We start from the raw sequence: 24,668 nt of genomic DNA on the forward strand, positions 1-24,668 counted from the left end.
GAAACGGAATTAGACTTTATAAGACTATAACTGAATAAAGCAAAGTATAGCAAATCAAAATTTAAAAATTAGCCAGGCACAGTGGTGTACACCTGTAACCCCAGCACTCAGAGAGGCAGAGGCAGATGGATCACTGTGAGTTCGAGGGCAGCCTGGTCTACAAGGACAGCCAGGGCTACACAGTGAAACCCTGTCTCAGAAAAAAGAAAGAAAGAAAGAAAGAAAGAAAGAAAGAAAGAAAGAAAGAAAGAAACAGAGAGAAAGAAAAAGAAAGAACATTAAAATTAAATGTAAATCATTGAAAATATAACTATAAATAAGCATTAAAAACTAAAAATAATTTGGATTGTATTCATTTCAATCCATCTCTAACTTCAAATAATCCTTTACAGTACTGCCCTTTCCCAAATATATTAAAATGTATATGTTTCTATGAACAGATAATCTGTATTTTATAGACACATATACTCAATTTTTTAAAACATAAATTCACATTGGCCGGAATAAGGTTGAAACACTGTATTTCTCTACTGTTACATACGCAGTATGGATTTTGTAATCACAGACTGCCCCCTGTTGACATGTGCATCTCCCAGTTTGAAGAATGAACAGAAAGTCAAAAGAAACTAGAATTGGGATGGAGAAACCCAGGTTAAAGTTGGCGCTGGCCTGCAGCTGCACCGGCTAAGTCGGCTCATAGCCCAGCGTACTGGAGTCCAGCTGAGAAAACACAGCTTGGCTGCTCACCACCAAGAGAGAAAGGAGCTGTGCGAGATGATGGGCATATTAATTTGATTTCAGGTCAGTTTTACCTGATTACAAAAACCATTTCATTATGCATATATACCAAAACACCGCATGTCTTAATACATATAATTACTTAAACATGAACGAATCAATGTTTTTCAGAATCCATCACCTCAGCGCAATGATGAGGCAAGAAAACTGCACATTTAAGTGCAGACTGGAGCGCAAGGCCCCAGCCTACCCACCTTCCCTTCTCCATCTGCACCTTGCCTCATTCTCGTCACACAAGAGCCAGAGTACATGTGGAGGTATCCCATTAGTACTGAGGGCGCAGACGTGCAGGCTGCAGTTTGTACTTTGTGTATGCCAGAAGTATTAAAATGCTTTTTGAAGAGGAGATCTGAGTTACATGATTTTAAAAAGACAGAATTTAAACACAAGCTTTGAAAGACAATAGGAGAATCTTTATAACCTTGGGATATGGAGGGATTTCATTTAAAAGTAAAAATGTCACTTATCTTAAAAGATTAATAATAAAACTGAGACCATCTACTTACCAAAGACGGTGTTAAGAAAGACCAAGTAGGACTCGGAAAATGTATGTTATGAGAGTGAATCTTAGAGATACTTGTAAGAGAAGAAAGAGAAATGGCAGACAGAGGGGAGGTCATCAGAAGCAAAAGGTTGGCCAGGACCTGTTTGTTAGAATCACTTCTTCCTTATCTGCTGTTAACAGACACTTGTACAGTCATGGTGAGAGCATGTTTAATGTAATATTTGCATTCTAAAAGCTAAGCAGCAGGGGCTGCCACAGTGTAGGAAGCCAGTACCTTTAACGTCAGGCCTGACATAAGACAACAGGTTGAGCTGGCCCGGGTTCTCCAGCAGTGTCCGCGCTGCTCCTTCTAGTCCCAGCTGCTTTGCTCTCTGGGCTTTGGTGCCCTTGCTCCCCGTTTTATATGGAGCAGACTAGGGGGGAAAAAGCAGAGAAAATATCACAGGAGTCTGTGCTACAAAGTCAAAACCAAAACAAGGATTGCAGGGCTAGAGAGCACGATGAGAACAGCATGAGCATCCTTCTCTCTGCCCTGTCCTCTCCCCTCAGAGATGAACTCTTAGCTAGCTATGACTGTGGGGGTGTTACGTGTCAAATCTTTATAATTTTCTATGTGCTTAGTGTGTTCTATGTTTGAATGTATTCATCATGAGGACCACAAGGTCCTCCTCAACAAGGAGGTTTTTCATGTCGTAGTTGGTTTATGTGATGCTTTACTTCTTAATCGCCCCCTCTTCCGCTCACCACCTGTTGGCCTGCGCCTTCTCTTCGCACACAGCTTGCTGGAGCAGCAGCGTGAAGATACAAGGCACTAACTACCTTAATGAAAATGATGTTCAGTCCTTACCTTGCCAAATCCCCTTCCTACAGCTGCCTGCTCGTCACCTCGTTCACAAGCCTCCCTCCTCCTGGTCCACACAGCATCATCTCCAGATTCTCTTCCTAGCATTTTTTCCACTGTGTCCTCTAGATTCTGACTCCTCGCTTACATATCAAAAAGCGCTGTTTCCCAATGGTCAGTCCTGACCTGCTTGTCCACAAACGCCTCCTAAAGTGAATTCTTCCAGTCTCACAGCTTCTACCACAGCCCTAGCAAAGAATCCATGAGGGGCTGGCTTCTGTGAATCCCACGTCCCTTACAGAACGGCATGGTGCTTCCATGCCACCTCTGTACTGCTGCCTGTAACCTTAAACCATCTCCAGACTCCTTCCTACTCACACAGGGCAAGTGCTATGCAACCCTTGTTAGGTTACAGTATCTGGGGGGCGGAGGTGTGTGTAGCTTTAAAAAGCTTGTACCTTTCAATACAGACAATGTTGTTCAAATGTTTTCCACCCGGGGAGGACTGAGCACACAGTTGTCAAACCTACAGGTACCCAGAGAGCCATGCTGAAGACACTCATGTGTAGGTCTCTGCCACCTCCCTTACATGCCACACTTGCACAAGCTACTCTCCTTCCTTACTTGACCGGAAATTCCTCGAGGGCAAGAGCTAGCCACTATATTGCCCATATGTGTAAACCCAAGTTCCTGGCCCACACAAAAAGGCATTAATAAATGTGAATTGACCAAAGGATAAAAACCTTGGTGAATTAAATAACAGTGGCTGGTGGCTTTAGCTTTTATGGCTTGGTCTTCCTTAGTGATGAAAAGATCTCAATGCATAAACGTTCAGGCATTACCGTAAGAGACAAAGCTCCTTACCACGTGTTCTAGCTCTTCAAATGTTTTGCAGTTCAGCAAGGCATTTAGCAAGCACTCAGACATCTTTCCCTCCTTCTTGATTTTCTGGATCGTACTATGAACTTTCTTTGCGACAGCTCTGAAATTAAAACATACACAATAAACATAGCCTCTACATCCAACCTTTCTTCTCAAGGCTACCGCACACTTGCAGAACAGTTGCAAAAAGAGGAAAAGATTTTAACACAAAACTGTTTTGCCTTCAACTTATTTGACAGTAACTTCACCTCCAAATACTTTAGTATGCATTTCCAAGAAAGAATAACCCACAGAGCACAATACAACCATGAGGATCAGAGCTGACACTGATCTGCCACTGTCCTCTCCTCCAGACCCAGGGCCCTACAACCAGGAGGATCAGAGGTGACGCTGATCTACCGCTGTCCTCTCCTCCAGACCCGGGGCCCTTTTCGGGTTTCGGCAACAGCGCTGGCGATGGCCTCTGTGGACTCTCTCAGGACTGCAGGCAGCCGTCAGATGCAGTCTCTTCGAGCTGAAGCAACGCCCCAGGCTCTTCTGGATTTTCAAAGCATGCCTTCTGCCAGGTACTCTGCAATGTCTTCCAGTCTGCGCTCCTGGGATGTTTCCTTACAGGTAAACTCCGGGGTCCCCTGACAGATATCACACAAGTGACACTGCCCCTTGAGAGCATCTCACTGAGAAGCAAATGGTTCCAGGGCAGCCTAGTGTCACTGCTTGTGGTTGGTGATATCAGCATTCTCTTTTTTCTTTTGTAACTAACATGTGACTTGTGGAGGATATTCTGAGATATTTTGGGTTATAGTCCACCATTGTGACATATTTTAATGAGGGGTTTGGCCAGAAGGAGCCCTTGAAGCTAATCACTTGGTGCTTCCGGCTTGTCCATCTTACTCTCGGGGCACATGTGTACTCTACCACAAAGCATCCCAGCTCACCTTTACTTTCCCTCCTAAGCACTGAAATCCTAAGACTGTTCACACTTGAGTTTCTTTTGAATTCTCATAGCTTGGTGTATCATGAAGTTGCAATGTTAAGTCACTTTGCTGCAGGTTAAAGAGCATCTGTACTGGCAAGAGCTCTCCATTTGGGGACTGTGGAGTGGTAAGAGTTATGCAAGCTGTTGAAGACATGGACCAACGCTTTTAGGTTCTGTTGGCAGTCCTGATTCTGCCAGTATAGCTAATCACTTCAATGGAAAAAAAAGATGATCAAGTCCTATAGACACATGCCCAAGGTCAGCCCGAAGCAGCGGGGTCCATGCCTACAGACCTGACTTCCTCTGCAGATGACGACTATACTCAGCACCGCGACCATCCAAACGGCCACTCACTTGTTTCCTTGTGTCCCCTCTGAGCTCAGAGCCTCTGTCTCCTACACAACAGCCTGGCTTCCTTACCGGAGCTCGTCTAGGGTTTGGCGAACTTCTCTCAGGGTGTCGGCATCAAGGTTATTAATGAGCTCTTTCCGATAGCGTACAAGGAAGGGAATAGTGTTGTCAGCGTTAAACAGGCCTATGATGTTGGCGCAAACCCAAGGTTCAATACCCGTTCTCTCGGACAAAACCTGCACAGAAAGATAAACAGGGATTCAAACTACTATAATCCCAACACTTCAAAGGCTGAGGCAGGAGGACTCCCACAAATCTGAGGCCAGCCTGGGCTATGACGTAAGATCCTATCCAAAGTTATCATCATCAACTAATTAACAAAACTCAGGCCAAAATACATGATAGGAATGTTTTCAAAGCAACAGACGCAGTGAATGGCTGAGCTCCAGACTGTAAAGGTGTCCCATTTTCTAGGCATTGTGAGTACAGTCTTAAGTCTTAGCAGCCACTCTAATGGGTGGATATTAAACCTCTGGTGAGGATATCAAATTCACAGCTCTAGGCTTGGCTCTTCTCCACATTACCACCAGACCCATCAACAATTATTTAAGATAGTTTCCCAAAGAACTAACGGGTATCACAAGCCTGTATCTGCAAAGGGAGCTTCCTCTCAAACTTACACACCCTCCATGTTTCCTTAGGTGTACCTCGTTACACAGCAACTCAAACTAGAAAGGCCATCCAGCTCCAGTCCCTCAGTCCGATTCGTTATAAGAACCAATCAACTCCAATTACAAACCACTTCTTTATTGTCTTCCTCTCCACCCCCCCATCACTGAGACGGCCTTAACCGCTCTCCCTGCAGGCACTCCATACTCAACTACCCCTATTTCCATAAGGAGCACTGTGAATATTAGAGCATGTCATTTAATTGGTCAAAACCATCACTGCTTTCCCACAGTACCTGGAATCCAAACTCTGTTAGACAGGTAAATAGGAACTGCTCACACTGGAAGCCACCAAGGGCAGGCAGACCCTCCCGCTGGCTGGCTTTGGACTCACTTCCAATTTACCTGGTAATCACAACTTTCCTTCTTTAGGTCTCCTGGCCCTGGGAGATATGATCCTCTGATCTGCTCCAAAGATTACTCCATTGCATGCTACTGTTTCTTCCATGAGAGGTTAATAAGCTGGCCTTACCAATCACCTGGCAGGGATCTGCCCCCCACCCCAGAAAGGCTGATTTACCTGAAAACATGGGAAGAGATGGGAGGTAGTTATTCCCATAATAAGATAATGCACTTACTCTTCTAAAAAGCCCCTACTCTGCTGTACTGATGTTCAGAGCTTCACTGTTAGGAATGTTTTGAGGTCCTAAAAAGCCTAACTTTTTCTTTTTTCTACATCTTTTAAAAAAACCTAAGCATACTTACCTAGTCTAAGCATGTTTCCTTGATAATCTATGCTTTCTCATTTATTCTCGGATGCTCACCACATCCTTCAGCCATGAGCTGCTTGCCAATCTTCATTATTGAACACGAAGGCTTTCTTTTTTTTTTTTTTTTCTTTTTTTTTTTTTTGGTTATTCGAGACAGGGTTTCTCTGTGTAGCCCTGGCTGTCCTGGACTCACTTTGTAGACCAGGCTGGCCTTGAACTCACCACGATCCGCCTGCCTCTGCCTCCCGAGTGCTGGGATTAAAGGCGTGCGCCACCACGCCCGGCTACGAAGGCTTTCTTAGACCCTAACTGAAAGGGCACTCCAGGCCATGCTGGTCCAGTGATAATCAAGATGGTAAATAGGTAAGTAAAGTCCCAGGCCTCCTTAACACCTTGATAGTACCCTTCTTGCCTCATGTACCCAAGGCCCTGGGGGTAATCCTCAGCATTATAAACTGTACAACCCAGCCCTCTTCCCAAAAAGCTACCTGGGAAAGGAGCCAGTCAAAAACTGACTTCCCACTGCTCCAGGGCAGCTGCGGAGTCACCTTTTACCTGCGACTTTGAGAAACTGTGAGGTCTGTGGACCACAGCACAGCTCAGTCTGTGGCCCTCACAGCAATGGCACAAGCATCATCTATGGCCCTGAAGAAAATGCTGATTGTGAGGTCCCACCTAAAATACACTGTGCCAGAAGGCCAGGTAAGGCCTAACCATCCTGTGTCTTAGAAAAACAAGGCAAACAACAATAATGAAAGCAGAGAGCAACCCTGAAGGATGTGGAAAGGCAGAACAGGAAACTGTAGTCGTTACTTTTAAAGTATTCACATTACTTACTTACCTATTTATGTATTCACTTGCTTACTTAAGTAAAGGGGATATGGATTTATGAAGGAAAAGTAAGAAAGACAGCAGAGAGGGAGGGGCCCAGGGAGTAGTACCATAACTACTTTACTGCTGACTTTTACTTTGTAGCTGCTGTTTTATGCTAACATCTGTAAAAGGCTTATTGTGTTCAGTATTAACTCACTTACATTATATGAGATAGAGATTAATATTATTCTCACTTTATATACACAAAACTTGAGCCCAAGAATAAATTGCTCCAAGTCCCACCAGCTATATTACCTCTTCAAGAAATTCAATTTGTATGCAAAGCAAAGGATTTATCTGCAAAAGTACAAAGGCCTTAAATTGCCCTCTCTCCCCTGAGCACTAGAGCAGGCAGGGCAGGGTTCCTTCACACTGCCCTCTAGCTGTCTCTAGCAAACATCCAGAAAGATGCTTTCTTCTCTCCATGTGCCCTGAGATTTCTTACAGGGTAGGGGTGGAGGGTGAACTCCCCTCTCTTCACTGATAAAAACAACATCTGGGCATCAGCAAATCCTCTACAGCTTTAATCACCCAAAACTTCCGTACGTAAAAAAGTTAGCATCAACTTCAATGACTCACTAATGAGTAAGAGTGAGAGGATTTTGTGTTCAGGAGCATTCCCAAGCCAGCAACTGGAACCGCTCCCTTCTGAAAAATTGCTGATTCCTACTGTTCACCACCTGACCCAAAGAGCAGATTACATCACTATGTCACACAAAATGCTATGTAAAGATGGAAATGGGGACAGCTAACACAAACTGCTGGGAATCAGAGAAGAGGTTACAGGAGAGAACAGGCGGGATTAAGGGGGTGTAGCGGGGGAATCTGCTGTTTACAGCCAGGAAGTTGCTTGGTTACACTCTTGAACACCCTGGGCAACCTCACACATGCATGCCATCATCAAAGCCTCTAACAAATTCTACCAACTAGGATACAGTAATAACGCTCTTTACTCTGGCCAGGCCCTCCCAGAGCAAGGAGGCCCCATCTACCAAGAAGCACTGTATCTATATTTAATGTAGAAAGGCAGTGAGGTGCAGAGGTGCAGAGACACAAGGGGAAGAGAACAAACAAAAAAGGGAGTGCTTTTCTCCCTAATTTAGGAAGTGTTACTAAGAGCCGCAGTGCCGCTGCACCTGCCCAGGCTCACCCTCAGAATCAAGAGACTGCATCCCAACAATTCCAACCTCGGCACAGTTAATTCTGCCAACAACTGACCTTGCTGGTCACGTCTTCAATTTCTACTAACATCCTCGTGAGGGACATAAGGGGCTTTAACAAAGACAAACTTCCACGGTAAGCACGCATTTACAGTTTGGGAGATAGATGAAAATGGATACATTGCTTCTGCTCAAGAGAGCAGTCCTCAGTCCCAGGCCAGGAAAGAGACACAAAGTGTGTTCATAGGTAAAGCCTAAACGCTAACCAAGCACAGGCTATGGAGCTTGCCATCCTCACACCAGACGGTGAAGTCCCTGAAAAGCCAGTGGACGGTGCAGAGTTAAGAAACAGACCTCAATAGAAGGACAGAAGATCAGGGTACAGTGGTGGGCGGGGCCGTGAGAACAGCACTCAACTGCAAGAAACTAATGGCACTGCCCAAGCGGTCCATCAGTAATAATTAATGACTTGTATGCAGGTACTTTATAGCAGCCACTGCCTTCTACAAGGTATTTCAGGGTTTGCCCCCCAAAACTTAGATATGTATTTTGTGGAAGAAAGTAAGGACATGAAAGACATTTCTTTCAGTCTGATCTTTGTGCAAATATTCGAGACTCCCCCTTAAACACACAAAGCTGGTTCTCTTGACTTGCATGTGACTTCCAGCCATGCTTGGAAGGCGCAATACAGTCTTAAGACAAAGTTAGCTTCTCTCCCAAGTTGTTTTTCTTGGTATGAGGAGCTAGGATTTAAAAAGTACAAAAGAGAAAGTCCACATAATAAGTAAGAATTGTCTGGAATGTTAAAGTTAGGGAAGGTTTGTTAGGTTAAATCAAAAGAAATACGTATGTAAACTCCCCAGCAGTTTTTCAACCTGAACTGCTAGACTTTAGCGAAGCTGCCAATAGGCTGCTCAGCAAAGGTGAGACAGTGACACCCACTTCCCGAGGTCACAGACAGGAGCTGAGATGCCACAAGAAGAGGTGTAAGAGGACAAGGGTCCAGCCCGCAGCAAGAAGCTCCCTGCAGCTGATCACAGCGAGCAAAGGAAAAATTCCTTTTCTCCAATGGAGTCTCACTTGGTATATTAGTCACATTCCTTTTTTTTTTTTTTTTTTTTTGTCTTCTTGGTCTTCTTCATGTATATTTTGGTTTCTGTTTCTTGTGGTTTTGCGTTGGGCTGTGCTTCTTGGGTTTCTGTTTGTTTTTGTTTTTTAAAGAGAGAATAAAGGCGTGGAGCTCGGTAAGTAGGGAGAATCTGGGAGGACTTGGGGGAAGAAAGTAATCAGAATGTATTGCATTTGGTATTGTTTTGTTTTGTTTTTTTCAATTAAAAATAAATTCACTTCCAATTAACAGGAGGCAAAACTGCTTGGAATACAAAGGAAAGACTAGTATACCTATATCTTCCAAGTAGGCAAAGGCCATGAAATGTTTCAAGACCTTAAAATGAGTGAGCATGTCTCCAACTGACACTGAGCTGAGCACTGGGCGTGGCTACTCTGCGTGTGCTGAAGCTTTCCCCACAGCTGGCTTCTGACCCTCCCCTCGCACGCACGCACGCACGCACGCACGCACGCATGCAGGCACCTGCTGCTTACCACGCTAGTCTCTACCATCCCCCCAAGGCAGCTAAAAGGAGGGAGTGCGGCAGAAGGAAAAGAAAGGCAACCTGGAAGAAGCCTCAAGTCAGAATCGCCCCTTCACCCGCCCTGAAACAGGGTCTCTCTGTGCAGTCTTGGTTGCCCTGGGCTCATTCTGTAGACCAGGCTGACCTGGGACTCACAGCGACATGCCTGCCTCTGCCTCCCCCAGTGCTGGGATTACAGGCTTAAGGAATTTGTCTTCAAAACATTACTGGGTCTTGTTCCTAATATACTTGGTGCAAAAACAGCCAATGACCTAATCATGTATACTGCTTTTATGGAGAAACACAATCCAAACTCAAAGCAAAAATGTAGCAGTGAGCCTTTAAGGGCTCCTTCTCTAGTGTGAAGTATCTGTCCCGTGACGTGCAGGAACGTACCAAGGCCACGACCTTTCCAGGCTGAGGCACAGCTCACCCCAGCAGGAGCTGCTGCTGATAAGCCAGATTACAAACAGTGTAGCCAAGAAAAGAGACAGTGGCCAAAGCCTGAATCTAGAAATCACTTTCACACTGAAAAGAGGATTCAAAACTGCCAGCATGCTGGCCGTGGTGGCGTACGCCTTTAATCCCAGCACTCGGGAGGCAGAGGAAGGTGGATCGCTGTGAGTTTGAGGCAAGCCTGGTCTACAAAAGTGAGTCCAGGACAGCCTAGGATACATAGAGAAACCCTGTCTCAAAAAACCAAAAAAATAAAATAAATAAATAAATAAAACTGCCAGCACATCCCTTAGCTAACACAGTGTGTGCCAATCCAGGGGTCACAGCACACAAGTGACACGAGTGCTCTTACCTGTACTATGTCCCAGTTCATTTCCACATCCTCTTTGATGCCATTGGCACTTTCAGGACACTTGACAGGCCTCCCCTGAGGACACGCCTCAGTCCTGAGCCGCTTTAGAGGGGACTGGGCAAATGTGAAGTCGTCCTCACTGTCCTTCTTATGCACATCCTCCCATGTGGCGCCTCTTGATGCTGTCTCCATATTGCTGTTTCCACCCTCAGAGGGGCTGCCGGGGCTGGTCTCCTCATCAACTTTCAACTTTTTTCTGGCCCTCTGAGCTGTGTTTTTTTGTTTTTTCACTGCAGTTTTTAGCGTCTTTGCCATATGCAATTTGTGATTTTTCTCTTCCAAGTCGGCATCGACAATTGCCACTGGGCTACTCTGTGAGTCACAAAAAGAAAGCACGAGAATTGCAACATTAGAACCAGATGCCCTGGTATATAGCTTAGAAGTAAGAAAAGAAGCAACCAGCAGCATCACAACAGCTTAAACGGACCTCAAGGAGACTAGGCTGAGTGGGGACCCATCCCAAAGTTACAAATGACATGAGCACATTTACCTAACCTTCCTAACAGAGTGGATGTCACCACGCGCCAGAGATGCGCTGACGGAGATTCAAAAGGGCAACATGAGGGATCCTTGTGATGGTTACAGAAACCCACACATGCAGTAATACTGCACAGTGCTAAATACAAACACGCACACAGAAATAAACACATGGAAAACCAGAGGGCTCTACATGTACAGAGGATTTTACCAGTGTTAATATCCTGGTCATTATATTTTACTATACATACAGAAGACACTAAAATGTTACCACTGGGGAAAACCAGATAAAGAATACCTGGAATCTCTCCCTGTTGTTTCTTATAATTGCATGTGGATGGATGATTTATAAATAAAGTTTAATTTCACAAAACAAGTAAGTGACAGGCCTACATGTGCCAGGAAAACAAGATTAAGTTATAAGCAAGGGCTGCAGATGAAGCTCAGCTGAGAGTGTGTGCTTGCCAGCACGCATGCCTAGCACATGCGGAGCCCTCATAAAAACCAGGCCATGGTGACACATGCCTGTACTCCCAGAACTGAGGAGGAGACAAGAGGACTGGAGCTCAAGGTCATCCTCAAGCACACAGCCAACCTGGGCTACATGAGACCTGACAAACAAACAAACTTGTTTAAATAAATTCAGAAATTAATAAATAAACAAATACAGGGGCTGGAGAGATGGCTCAGAGGTTAAGAGCACTGACTGCTCTTCCACAGGTCCTGAGTTCAATTCCCAGCAACCACATGGTGGCTCATAACCATCTATAATGAGATCTGGTGTCCTTTTCTGGTGTACATGAAGGCAGAACACTGTATATGTAATAAATAAATAAACCTTTAAACAAACAAACAAATATAATAAAATCAAAGCCAACCATTTAGAAGGAGACAAATAACATCCACACACTTGTAAAATTCAGAAGACTACATTACCACCTGCTCAGACAGATCGAGACTGTAAACAGCAGCAGCAGCAGCCAAAGGCAGGAGATTTTCTTCTTTTGTCTTTGTTTGCTTTTTGAGATAGGGTTTTTACACTATAGCCCTGGCTGCTTTGAACTCATTATGGAGCCCAGACTAACTTTGAACTCTCAGCAATTCTCCTGCCTCAGCTTACCAAGTACTAGGTTAAAAACTGTATAGTACTGTGGCTAGCTAGCATCCTTTTTCTCTGAGCAGATATTCAGAAGCAATGTATAGGGAGCACTGCTCCCTATAGTGTCACTTTACCTGACAATCATCTCAGCACTGGGGATGGTGACAATAATGTAAAGAGCTGCCCTTAAGGAGCCTACAGCCAGCCACAGGCTGGCTTTCCATCACTCAAGCGACACAGATGGCACAAACATAGCTCCCAAGAACGTTTCAGTCAAAATTAAACTTCTAACTGCCAATGAGTACTAAGAAGCAGAGTGAGGACCCTTCTACCCCAACGCCGCCCACCTCGTGTACATGAAATGCACAGCAGCCGGCCTCCGAGCCTACACCCGCACTCGAACATAGTGGATCCAAACAGGGGTGGGAAGGCAAAATGGCTGGGTCTACATTCACAGCCTAATCAAATGACACAGCATGCTAAAGAGCATGCCCATCATAAAGGAAGCCGTCAAAGCAACAAAAACAGTCTACAAAAAACCAACTGTGCCCAGCATTCTTCTATCTTTAATAAGGCAAAGAAAACTGAACAACTAGATTCTGAGTGCTTCAGTCCCAGTGACAGGAGGGCCTTCAGGGAGATGACTGCTGCAGCCTACCTTAGCTCCACACAATCACACCCTGCACGTGTCACTGCGGTGACCAGAGCCCACGCCACAGGGGCCATCAATAAGCCCCAATGGGCTTGTCTAGTTCCTAGTCCCAGCTGTGCTCATTAGGCAAGTTTCTATTTAATTCCCAACATCAGCCTCTGAGTTTCAAGTGCTTATGATGACTATTTCTAGGTACGAGTTATTAGCCAGCACTCAGCGCACATCACTTGCAAGCACGGCGACACAAAGTACCTCTGAGAGGTGCACTGGCTTCTGAGCTGCTGACTTAGAGCCCTGTCCTGCACTCACTAGCTTTGTTCTAGGAGGAAGCCACTTAACATCTCTTGCCTAGGCTTCTCAGCTGTAAAACAAGGATGGCAGCTGCAGCACTCCCAACACGATCCTGAGAGTGAAGTGTTGAGCATGCCGCTGCTAACAGTACACACAGTATTTGCAGAGTCCACCATCCAACCACCACTTCTACCCCCAGCCCAGCTCCTTGGAGAGGAGAGAGGAAGCAGCTGAAGACGCGCTGGTGTAGTGGTTAAGTAATCCTGAGGCTCTGACAGGGGCGCCACTGCCCTGAAGTACGTTTCATTTATATGGTCTGTCCTGCTGTGTATAAAGAGAAAGAGACAGCCCCTCCCCATGTGGAAAAAAACCCAGGCCTTCCCACATCTACAACCCCACCTACCAGCTCCTCCTTAACTGTTGCCACATCATCCACCGATGGGGTGCTCTTCTTCCCCCGAGGTCCCTGCTTTCGTTTGGATTCCTTGGAAGCAGGCTGTTTCCGGTTTCTGGGGACTTTCCTCTGAGGCTCCCAAATGCTATCTTCCTTGTCATCTTCTTCAGAGCCAGATGACCTAGAAGTAAATCAACAGGAGAACTTCCAGGAAAAATGAACCAGATGACAAAGGGAAAAAGAGACACAAGCTTCTTAAGTGGTAGCTGGAAATGTGTGCTATAAAATGCAGTGATGGAAACACAGGCTGTGAACAGCATTGCTAAGAATTGAACAGGTGACCGGAGAGCCATGCACTCCTTCCCACACCACATGACAGAAATTCAGTCAGTGCCTTAAGTAACATACTGGGCCATGTCACACCATTGTCAATGTGAGCCTTTCAATCTTAACCATAAAAAGCACTTAAGTTCCTAATGCCAATCAAATCCATTTAAAATGCACTAAGTTATTCAAACAATGAAAAGACTGGGAAATAGCTTTTAAAACACCCTAAGCTGCATAAGAAGCCAGCACCAAGACTCTTCAGCTCTTTTATTGACCACTTTTCCTTCCACAGAATAGATCTTCGCCCTGAATAGACTGGACCACGCTGCTTCTCTAACTGAGAATCAAACTCACATCAGAAGCAGAGAAGGCACAGCCCTCCAGCCCAAGATGTCGGAACAGGTGGGCAGAGTGACCTGAGATCAATCAGTGAGACTGTCTGAGTTCCTGAATAGTCTCAGTTCTGCCGAGAGGAAAGAACCTATCTAGATGACTTCTCAGCTAAATCATGTTCCAAGAAAACAAGATGGCAGGCCAACCCACTGACATCATCCAAAAGTTCTTTTCAGAGCTTGGTAAGCAGCTTGAGACTAAGCAGAACACAAAACAAAATCACTAAAAGAGTAGGTTCAAAGGGAACTAATTTAAAAACCTGTGTTCATGTAGAACCTGGCCAATGTATTATTGTATTTCATATGTACGTGTGATATATATTGTCCTAAAGACATCATTTGTAATTATTAAAAGCAGAAGCTAGCTTAAAAACAAAAAACAAAAAAACCCCCAAAAACTTGTGTTCTACCAGATAATCCTCTGAGTACTCGGGAGTCTGAGGGCAGGAGAATCAGAAGTTCTGACCATGCTCTACCCTACACACCCATACACACACACACACACACACACACACACACACACACACGTGTACACACACACATACACGTGGGTACACACACACACACACACACACACACACACACACACACACACGGGTACACACACACACACTAAAAGGGGTAAAGGGAAAGAAAGAGAACAGAAAGCAAAGGGGAAAAAGAGGAGGGAAAGGAAAAAAAGGAAGAGGGAAGAATAAAGGGGGGAGGGGGAAAAGGAAAAGGCAAGGGGGAGACAAAGGAACGTGGGGTCCCCTCCTACTGTCAACCGAACAGGGTATCTTTCCTCCCTACTGTCTAATGGCTTATCAAGCAGGACTGCTAACTAACCCTACTTCATATGTGTATATTGCTAATAGTGCAGGGGTTTTGTTGTTGTTGTTGTTGTTGTTGTTGTTTTTCATTATTATGAAGAAATCACAAGGACCCAAAGTCACTTGTTACCCAGGAAGCAGCCCAAGGCAGCTAGGCAGAGCTCATCGCCCAGCCCACGGGAGCTGCCCGCTGCAGAGCACCCCCATCGCACGCCTCGCTTCAGTCCTTTCTCTCCCCAGCCTCGAAGTGTTGACAGCCCAGGGTCTTAGTCCTCAGACTCTCTCTCTAGTTTATGTCTTATCCTATAAGTCAATAAAGAAATCACAATTTTACATCTGCAGAGGACACTTCCCCTTGCAGATCTACATTCAGGTAGATGTCTAGCAACCACACCAACTTGCTAACTACAAAATAGAATCTTGGTTTTAACACTCATACCTATGCCTCTGGTCTTCCCAGAAAGCAGAACATGGTCTGACCATGTCCTCTCTACTCTTGCTTCAGGAGTCTACCCAAGGCGGACGGTGTCTCGCCATTCCCACTTCTACAGCAAGCTCCTGCTCCACCCTCACACACCTGTTCCTGCCCCCCTCATAGCCGGTTACATATCAAGGAGCCATCAAGATATTTTAGAAAGATGAGCCAGATCAGGTCAGGTCGCTGCCCACAGTACTCCAGTGGTTTCCTAACGTCCTTCAAAGTAAAGCCCTAGCCCCTCCTCAGAGACCCTAAAATCCCACTGGTTGCAATCTTATTCCTGTCACACTCTGATATGACGGCTCCTAACTGGCCACACTGCTCCTGCTGCGCCCCCAAACACTGACTCACTGCTGTCTCGGGGTCTTTGTGTTTGCTGCTTTCTCAGTTTCTAAAGTAATCTAAATCTTGCTCTGAGGTGTACTCCTTGTTTGTAAGCTTTAGGTCACTACACTGACATACATTGATATAACTTAACTTAATAAATGGCTTATCTATCAGCATTGGAGGTTCAATTCCAAAATCCAATGGCCCCATTGGCTTGGGGCTCTGATGAAGACAGCAGGTGGGAAAGGCAGGAATAAATATGCTTAACCACATTCAGAGCTTGAGGCAAGAGCAAAGAGAAGAAGGCCAGGGCGCTACAGTTCTCTTGGTGGGCTTGCCTTTGGTGACCTAAGAGCTTCAGACTAGCCCACAACTCTTTTTTTTTTTTTTTTTTTTGATTTTTTGATTTTTTGATTTTTTGAGACAGGGTTTCTCTCTGTAGCCTTGGCTGTCCTGGACTCACTTTGTAGACCAGGCTGGCCTCAAACTCAAAGTGATCTGCCTGCCTCTGCCTCCTGAGTGCTGGGATTAAAGGTGTGCGCCACCACACCCGGTTTAGCCCACAACTCTTAAAGGTCCGACCACCTCCAAATACCATTACCCTAGTAGTGACCTTTGGGGGACATTTATCTCAACCACAGCATCTAGCAATCTCAAATGGATCTCTTGGTATATCCTACAAAGCACACCATGTCTACTCTATCCAAAATGCCCCTCTACCACAAGCACACAGTATGCTCCCTACCCCCTGACCTGCTTTAAATTTTCCTTACAACAACAGTCCTATGCCCTAACATCAATCCCTTACTTCTTTAACAAATGTCAGAGGCATATGTTAGATGATACTTTATAGCAATGATTTTCAACTGAGGATGATTTTGAGCCCCTGGAACATTTGGCCTTGTCTAAAGACATTTTTGATTGTTACACCAAGAACTATTTGCCATCTATTTGGTAGAGGACACAGATGCCAGTAACCATCCTACAAAGCATCAGGCAGCCACCAACACAAAAGGTGACCCTACACACAGTGGCAATGCCGCACGAGCAAGAGCTCTACTCTGAAGCAATGTAAACAACTGTGTGCCTGCCCAGAGGAAACACTGCGTATGGGTTAGCTAGCTACTCGCTCTCCTGGATCACAGCGTTTCTAAGTGAGAGTCTACACTACTCTTAAAACAGCCACCACTCCCCCAACACAGTGCACTAATATGCTTACAACTCAGAGAAGAAGGAAAGTTCATCTGTGGGTCCCACACTCTTGGCCTGTGTTTTCGCTCTTCTTGGCAATGAAGACATCTGGAAGAAATGGAACAAAGTCAGCAGGACACGAATAGTTACATCATTTCGTCAGGCTACAAAATGACTCTCCATTCAAAACTAACACTCCAAAGGCTTTGCTGTTAGAAAATGCCACAGAAAGCAGAAAAATAAAAGGTTTATCTGCAAGCCCAAACACTGGCTTCAAACAGGATGTAGCCTGGTGGTCAGAAAGGGACCCAGCGGCCTTACAAGGGTCTCAAAAAACTTCTGAGTGTGGGGACATCTCTTGAAAAATACAAGACCCTATACAGTAATAAGTTTATTTTAGAATTAAAGGCTTGACTATTCTTCACATATCATTTTATAATGACTGCCAGTCAACAAATTACAAAGTCATCTATTAAACTGTTTCTCAAATATAAGAACTATTTTTTTTTCTTTCGTATCTTCTCATAACATTAAAGTAGAAGTGTCATCACAAAGTTAGAGGTCAAACTGCCAATCAACTGAGGAAGCTGCAAGGTGATTCCTAAAACAAACCAAACATCCTCATGCAAGATAAATGAGTAACCAGAATGCCACCAGAAATATTCACCATATTCAAAGGCTCAGCACAAGAGAAAAAAAAAAGTTAAGATAAATGACAAAAGATATCACATAATACAATAAGTAAGTGAATTTATATAAACTGATAAGCATTTATTACCCAAAGATATTTGCCAAATCATAAACACGCATTAGCTGTCATGTTTAGAATCTTTTAAACAAGTTCCTGGACCAGTGGGAGTAGGGTAGGCCTCTGGTTGTAACAGCAGGTATAAGAAGAGGCAACAAGCTAACACCTCACAGAAATACTAAAGAGGTCCTCCCAAAGAGGAACATGGTTTTCCAGCAGCTCCACCCAGTGAGTGCAGAGCCACAAAGCAGACTTGTGTAGAACAGAAGAAAAGCAGTCATATAAGCTAGCAGCACATAGGATAGATAATCTCCCATCTCTTCCTTCGCTCTTTTTTTTTTTAATTCCTTTGGTTATAGGGGGAGGGTCATCTTCAGAACATTGAATAGGAAAAGAGAACACAGGTGTCACTGGGCATGACTCAAAACTCAAATGCAAAAAGATTAACAGAGGTTATTATATAAAAATTAAAATCCCAAGTCAGTTGTTGGGGACGGGCTACATGGCCAATGTTCAACCATCTTGTCAGAACCTAGGTTCCTATTTCTCCAGAAGTCTGCCATTCACCAGAAACTAGCTGACCTCGTTGGAGGTCAGCAGTTAGACACTTGTTGTGCTTTATTGTGGGGGCTGGTCTGTTCGGAGCCAGCCCAGGGTCACTCAAGGCTAAAAGAATCTACTGGCTATGGCAAAATACTGATGCCCCATTCCAAAGCTAATTTCCTCCTTTCAGCCTCTGCATAACTTCTTCCTTTCACCCCCTGCAGATGTTGTTCAGCAGGATAGCTCGGGACTTTCAGAGAGATAGTGTTCAGAGATAAACCACAGGATGTTCCCCTGCTGGGATCATCTGGAGGCATTCTCGGGGGCCCGACCCCTGCTGCTTAGCTACTGACTCCACCCCATATAAGCTTTTGCTTTTGATTCAATAAACAGACCTTGATAGGAGCGCTACTTGGTCTCGGCTCTCTCTTACTTGTCCCATCCCTCAGGTATGGCTCCCCTCGCGACCCCGTAATTACTGGTCCTGCTGGTTGGGACAGTCAGTAACTGGGGCATTGAGAACCAAATCAATTTATCCTTCAGTCTCCTTTAATTTTTTTTTTAATTTTTTAAAAAGTTAAGAAGGAAGGAAGTGAGGGAGGGAGGACAGATGGATGAACAAAATGAACAAAAAAGAAAGACAGACAAACAGCAGAAATCATTTCTGACGTCCTTAGGACCAAGGGATCTGGAGCTGGGTATACTCTGACAAAAAGATCTTTCTAGGTGCCCTAGCCCACATGTTACTAGGCAAATAACCCACAAAAAGTGGAGAAGTGTCTTTCCCAGAACAGAGTCAGTAGAAGACAACAAAATACATGTGTAAACATAGAAACCATCGAAAGTAGTTTCTAAATCCCCCCTAAAAATCACCACTCAGGGTTGGGGACCCAGGTCAGCTGGGAGAGTGCTTGCCTGGTGAGCATGAAATCCTGGGCTCCATCCCTAACCCTTTGTAAAGCAGAAATGGCAGGCAGCACCTGGGAGGTGCAGGCAGAAGGAGAGGGAGCCTAAGCTTGTTCTCAGCCTCACAGTGAGGTCAAAGGCGCCCTGGCATACAACACACCCTGTCTCAAAAGCAAGCAAACCAGGTGTGGTGGTGCCTACCTTTAGTCCCGGTGCTCAGAGGCAGGGGCAGGTGGATCTCTGAGTCCCAGGCCAGTCTGGTCTACAAAGTGAGTTCCTGGACAGTCAAGGGTACTCAGAGAAACCCTGTCTTAAAAAACCAAAAAAAGAAACGAAAAGAAAAAAAAAAGAAAGAAAAAAGCCACCAGTTAGATCCTTGTCCTCCATGAAAGAGAATGGGAAGACTTCTCCTGTAGGGAATCTGATCCCTGCCTAAAAATCTAAAGGTGCTGGTAAGAAGAGGCAAGGTCAGAGGTCAATATCAGATTGTGCCACTGGAGACCCTGCATCAAAAAAGAAAACAGTGGAGGCGAAATCTAAAGGTGCCGAGCTCCCCATCAAGCAGCCTTCCATGCTCACCTTACATGCTCGCAACCTACAAGCCCTCTAACCATCCCAACCTACAGCACACAGTAGCATCAGGACCACCTCCATCCAAGGTTTGGCTTTGTACAGTTTGAGGTATTTCAGTCAACTCAAGCTCATCAACATTAAACAGAAAACTCCAAAACTAAACTAGCGATAGGTTTTGATTGCACATTATTCTAAAGTAGCAGAATAAAATTTCCATCCTGTTCCACCACGCCTTATTGGACACAAATCCTCCCTCTACGCAGCAGTCAGTCTGTACAAACTAATTCCTGCCCCTCAGTGATCTAGCAGTCAGGTCAACTGTTGCTGTATCTCACTGCTTGAGGTCAAGTAACCGGTTTACTTAACTGCCCTCTTCTGGAATGCAGGTTATTTTCACTGCTACTTCGTAACTGTGACTTTGTTACTGTTATGAATCGTAAATATTTAATATGCAGGGTATCTGATATTCGACCCCTGTGACAGGATCAGTCAACCTGCAAGGGGATAGCAACCCACAGGCTGAGAACCACTGTTCTAAGAGAAAAGAGAGAGAACCAGCAAAAGTGCTTCAAATGTCAGCAGAGATCCTCAAATGATTTTTAAAAACAAACAAACAAACAAAAACAAATGCCTACCTAGCAGGAGAGTAACAGCCAGCCCTCACTATGAAAAACCCTTGCTGGACAGGCTTGCTAGTGCAAGCCTTTAATCCCAGCACCCGGGAGGCGGAGGCAGGAGGATCTCTATGAGTTAAAGGCCAGCCTGGTCTACAAAGAGGACAGCCAAGACTATTACACAGAGAAACTCTATCTCGGGGGGGGGGGGGCAAAAAAAAAAAAAGAAAATAAGAAGAGGAGGAGGAAGAAAGAGAAGGAAAGAAAGAAAAGTAAATATTCTGCCGTGTTCTTTTATGAATGAGATTCTTGAGACTGAATGGGATTAAATGGTTTACCCAAAAGGTAGAGTTACTTATAAGGCAAAGGTCCTAGGACTAAGAGCCCCAAGTACCAAGACCATCCTTGTTTCTCACTGCACATATATTAACGACAAGCTGCCATGTGGAGAGACTGAGGAAACTGCTTAGCGTTCTCATTCATCCTTTTCCTCCACTGTCCAAGCGCCCCCAATGTGCCCAGAGCACCACTCAAGATGCAAATGAATCCGAGCGCCGCGATCTGACAGCGCTTCCTCCCTCACTTCTGACTCTACGGGATAAGGGGGAAAAAAATTCGCCCCGCTTTCTCACCCCTACCATGCGCTAACAGTTAACAGCGCAATTAAAGGTCGCGCCAGGTAAGATTTTTTTTCAGGTGTCGATTGCTGATACTAAAATGTAACGAAACGTCATTTTAAAAATTGTTCTTTCACAAACGAGCACTCAGAACGTTAAGTGACCCACAAAACACCAGGGCGAGGACGACGACTTGGGGTAGCCCGAATCACTGCCGCCAAAGCAAACACTAAGCTCACCTTCCGGCCTGGGGACTCAGTAGACTGGCGTTCTGATGCGGAATCTTCCGGTTCCCGCCGGAAGTTTTTTCAAACTCCGGAAGTTCCGCCTTGCTTTCCCAGGAGCCCGAATGCCAGAGCGGGGCGGGGGACGGGGGCGGGGGCGGGGAAGAGCAGGGGGCGGGGCGGGGGCGGGGAGGGGAGGGGCGCGGGCGGGCGGGGCAAGGTTGCAACCTGAATCTGGAAGGAGTTAGGTTACTACGCCCTTACTCAAAGGAAGGGGTTAAGATTTGGCAAATGTGCATCCGCCTCTATATTTCCGACTCTATATTTCCCTTTTTCTGACCTCTCTTGGACTACTGTACACTCTCTTCACGCCTCAGTCTCGGCCACAAAGCCAAGCTCATCTTTTTTTTTTTTTTTTTAATTTATTTATTTTCTTCTTCTTCTTCTTCTTCTTCTTCTTCTTCTTCTTCTTCTTCTTCTTCTTCTTCTTCTTCTCCTTCTTCTTTCTTCCTTTTAAATCAGGAATGGTTCTTTTCATTGCACCATTCATTTGTAGTGGAAAATGAAAAGAAGTTAGCCTCTGCTGTCACTTTAAAACCTTAAGTGACATTCCTAAGGATGCTTTTAGTGTATTTCATTGTTTTCTAAACTCTGAAATAATGGGTTTTGCACCACGCTATGAAAGTATCTACATTTTTCCACCTTTGATAAATCCTTATTCACACTTTGGGGAACCTTACTTAATGAGAAACTTTAGTTGGAGAGTCATCGGCATCATCGGCTCAGGTCTCAGGCCCTTTGGTATACTGCCAAATACATCCATTTGGAAGCTCAGTTCTCGTAGAAACTTCCTAGAGGATTTGTGTAAATTGCATTTCGCCTTTGGACCCTTTTCCTTAGGCCCCATCTCCAACTACCCCTCTACCTGTTAAGATACCCAGAACACTGAAAACAATAATCACCCGAGCCCAGGCGAGTTTTCCTTTACATTCAATATCCCTGATTTCCTTGCTCAAAAAATAAAAACAGAGCTGGTGACATATGTAACTTGTCAAATAAGTTTAATAAGCCAGTTTGGAGCCCTGGAACCTATGTAAAGAAAGAACCAACTCCACAAAGTTGTCCTCTGACACAAAAGTAGCTTCTATCTTTTAACTAAATTAGGCATAGATAACCTTTAGTCTACAGGAGGCAGATTTTTGTTTTGTTTGGTCTGTCTTGGTCCCATCAAAAGCCTAAGCTGTTACGTAGTCAGTTCCTAGTGAAGAGGACAGCAGACTCTGTACCCCAAACCACAGAAAACTCCCATGCTGCTCTCTGGGTTAGGAAGAGACCTAATCTTAAACCCACTGTGACAACCTAGATTCCACCTAGTTTTCCACAGCCATTCCAGCTTAAGAGCTATAAAGAATTCCCAACAATCCTTCCTGTTTACATTGAATACATCTAAAAATCAGTTCCTAGAGGAAATTAAAAATCATTTCTCTTTCAGTGTCATAATTTTTATCAGCCTCAGTAAACTCCAGGCTCACAGAAACAACATAAGAAATGAAGTTTTCAATTAGAGAAAGGAGAGTGTTGTTGGCTTCGATGAGAATTTCATCCATCAAGCAGAGCATGGCCTACAATTCCCAGATGTAGAGATGTATCCTCAACTACACACTGAGATGGAGGCCAGCCTAAGATACAGATGAGTCTGTCTCAAATAATAACTTCACAGATCAAAACCCCATGGATGGGCTGGCAAGGCAGCTCAGTGAGTAAAGGTGCTTGCTACTAAGTCTGATGAACTCCAGAGTCCACATGATGAGAGGAAAGAACCAGCTCCTTCAAGTTGTCCTCTGACCTCCACACATGTGCACACACACACACACACACACACACACACACACACACATAAATATATATAAGTATAAAATGTAATTTAAAAAAATTTTAAAGGGCTTGTTTTAGAAGAGTCTAGAACACAGCTTTCTTTTATTAATCTATCATTACCAGGGACTCTGGTATGCAAGGTATGAAGTGATCCAGGAGTGGATCACTTGCTAATGGGGCTGTCCAAAGTAAGCATACATTTTTACAAGATATTTTTGTGATAGGAAGAATAGCAAGGCTCTTTTTAATCTTAATAAATCAAATCGCATGTTATTAAGCTATGGGCTACCAAAGCCAAATTTCTGAGCTATCTTAGGAACAGTTTGTTTTTTCTTTTGTTTTGTTTTTCTTCTTCTTAACTACTAGTCTGTAGGCTCCAACCTTTCCAAACCTACTTTATTTGGGGTTCCTTAAATGCTTATACCTCCCTTCCAACCCACCTACCCTAGATAGGAGAGAAAGGAGGTTGATGGGAACAGGGGAAATAGATCTTGTTGGATTCAGTTCCTGGGAATGATTTCCCTGGTGTAGTCAACAGGATTTCAGCAGACCAGCAATTCCACCAAACTTACTTCTGGAACGTGGAGCAACCAGAAGCCGGAGCCCAAACAATACCAAGACCCAAAAAGCCCAGCCTCCTGTTTTGGGTATATATATATATATAACCTCTCAGAGTCTGTACTAGAATGTTTTTCAGCTGGCAAAAACCAAGCCCCACCATGAAGTGGTCAGCTTCTAAGTGGATAAACGTCACCTGTTCGCTGCAAGTCTGTTCCCATCCCATACTTGGGGTCAAAACAAAATATGTTTACATCCAATACCTATCCCATATTTGAGATCAAAACAGAAACATGTTTATATCCACTACATTAGTCTTATATTTTGTAATTAGTTCTAGGAAGTCTAGAAGTGTCTACTAAAATCTTAATCTGCTCCTCGGTTTACACGGAACATATGACAGTCCAGGGCTATCAGAAGACAATGCAGGCGATGAAACCAACAACGAAGAGTTTAACATTCACTTTCTTTTGGTGCTGCATTGTGTTAGACATGTGAAAGGTAGAGAAAATAGTAAGGGTCCAGGTGAATGGCTGTTCTACAAAGTATGTGTTGTTTGTTTGTTTGTTTGTTTGTTTGTTTGAGACAGAGAGTCTCTTTGTAGCCCTGACTGTCCTGGAACTTGCTTTGTAGACTAGGCTGGCCTGGAACTCAGAGATCTACCTGCCTCTGCCGCCTAAGTGCTAGGATTAATGGCATGGCTCTACAAAGTGTTTCATCATGATTCATTCCCTGAAGAAATTTGCAAACAAGTCTAGAAACTTGATAAAACCAAGCAAGCCAGCTAGATTCATGGCTTGCACAAAGCAGGTAACAGCCATACAATACAGGGAGGAGAAGAATGGGCGTTGAGCAGAGCATATTGTTGAACCTTAACCAACAACAGGATTATTTGCCTTCCACATAGGACACTTAAAAAATATTACTATAATTCAATGAATATATGAATAACCCAAATTGAACTTGTCTTCTTCCTCTTCTTCTTCTTCTTCTTCTTCTTCTTCTTCTTCTTCTTCTTCTTCTTCTTCTTCCTTCTTTTGGGGGTAAGTCGCAAGGATAGGGGTGGGTCTGAGAAGACTGGGAAGTGAGTGTGATAAGAGTTCATGATGTGAAATTCCCAAATAATCAATAAAAATATTATTAAGAGAAAAGGAGAGGGGGGAGAAAACAGAAAATTTACTAAATTAAAGTAACAAAAAGTAACAAAACTTGTAAGGTTTTAGACATCAGACATCTGGGGAAAA

General features: G+C 44.4%; 1 protein-coding gene across 2 annotated transcripts in view; it reads right to left on the minus strand.

Moving 5' to 3' along the window:
- Positions 1 to 21,116, minus strand: part of SRBD1 (S1 RNA binding domain 1) — a 160,294-nt gene extending 139,178 nt beyond the window's left edge. The window contains exons 1-7 of one of the 2 annotated variants that reach the window (XM_084793143.1): positions 21,007 to 21,116; positions 16,795 to 16,874; positions 13,249 to 13,420; positions 10,267 to 10,638; positions 4,426 to 4,592; positions 3,009 to 3,126; positions 1,578 to 1,716 (exon numbers count right to left, since the gene is read on the minus strand). In XM_084793143.1, the coding sequence (XP_084649269.1) occupies positions 1,578 to 1,716; positions 3,009 to 3,126; positions 4,426 to 4,592; positions 10,267 to 10,638; positions 13,249 to 13,420; positions 16,795 to 16,874 (1,048 nt within the window). In that variant the 5' untranslated portion in view covers positions 21,007 to 21,116. The remainder of the gene's footprint in view (positions 1 to 1,577; positions 1,717 to 3,008; positions 3,127 to 4,425; positions 4,593 to 10,266; positions 10,639 to 13,248; positions 13,421 to 16,794; positions 16,875 to 21,006) is intronic. The other variant, XM_084793144.1, reaches the window with a different exon arrangement.
- Positions 21,117 to 24,668: the final 3,552 nt, after the last annotated feature.

The sequence above is a fragment of the Acomys minous genome (assembly GCF_964271855.1).
Source record: "Acomys minous genome assembly, chromosome: 8".
In the NCBI taxonomy this organism is placed as follows: Eukaryota; Metazoa; Chordata; class Mammalia; order Rodentia; family Muridae; genus Acomys; species Acomys minous.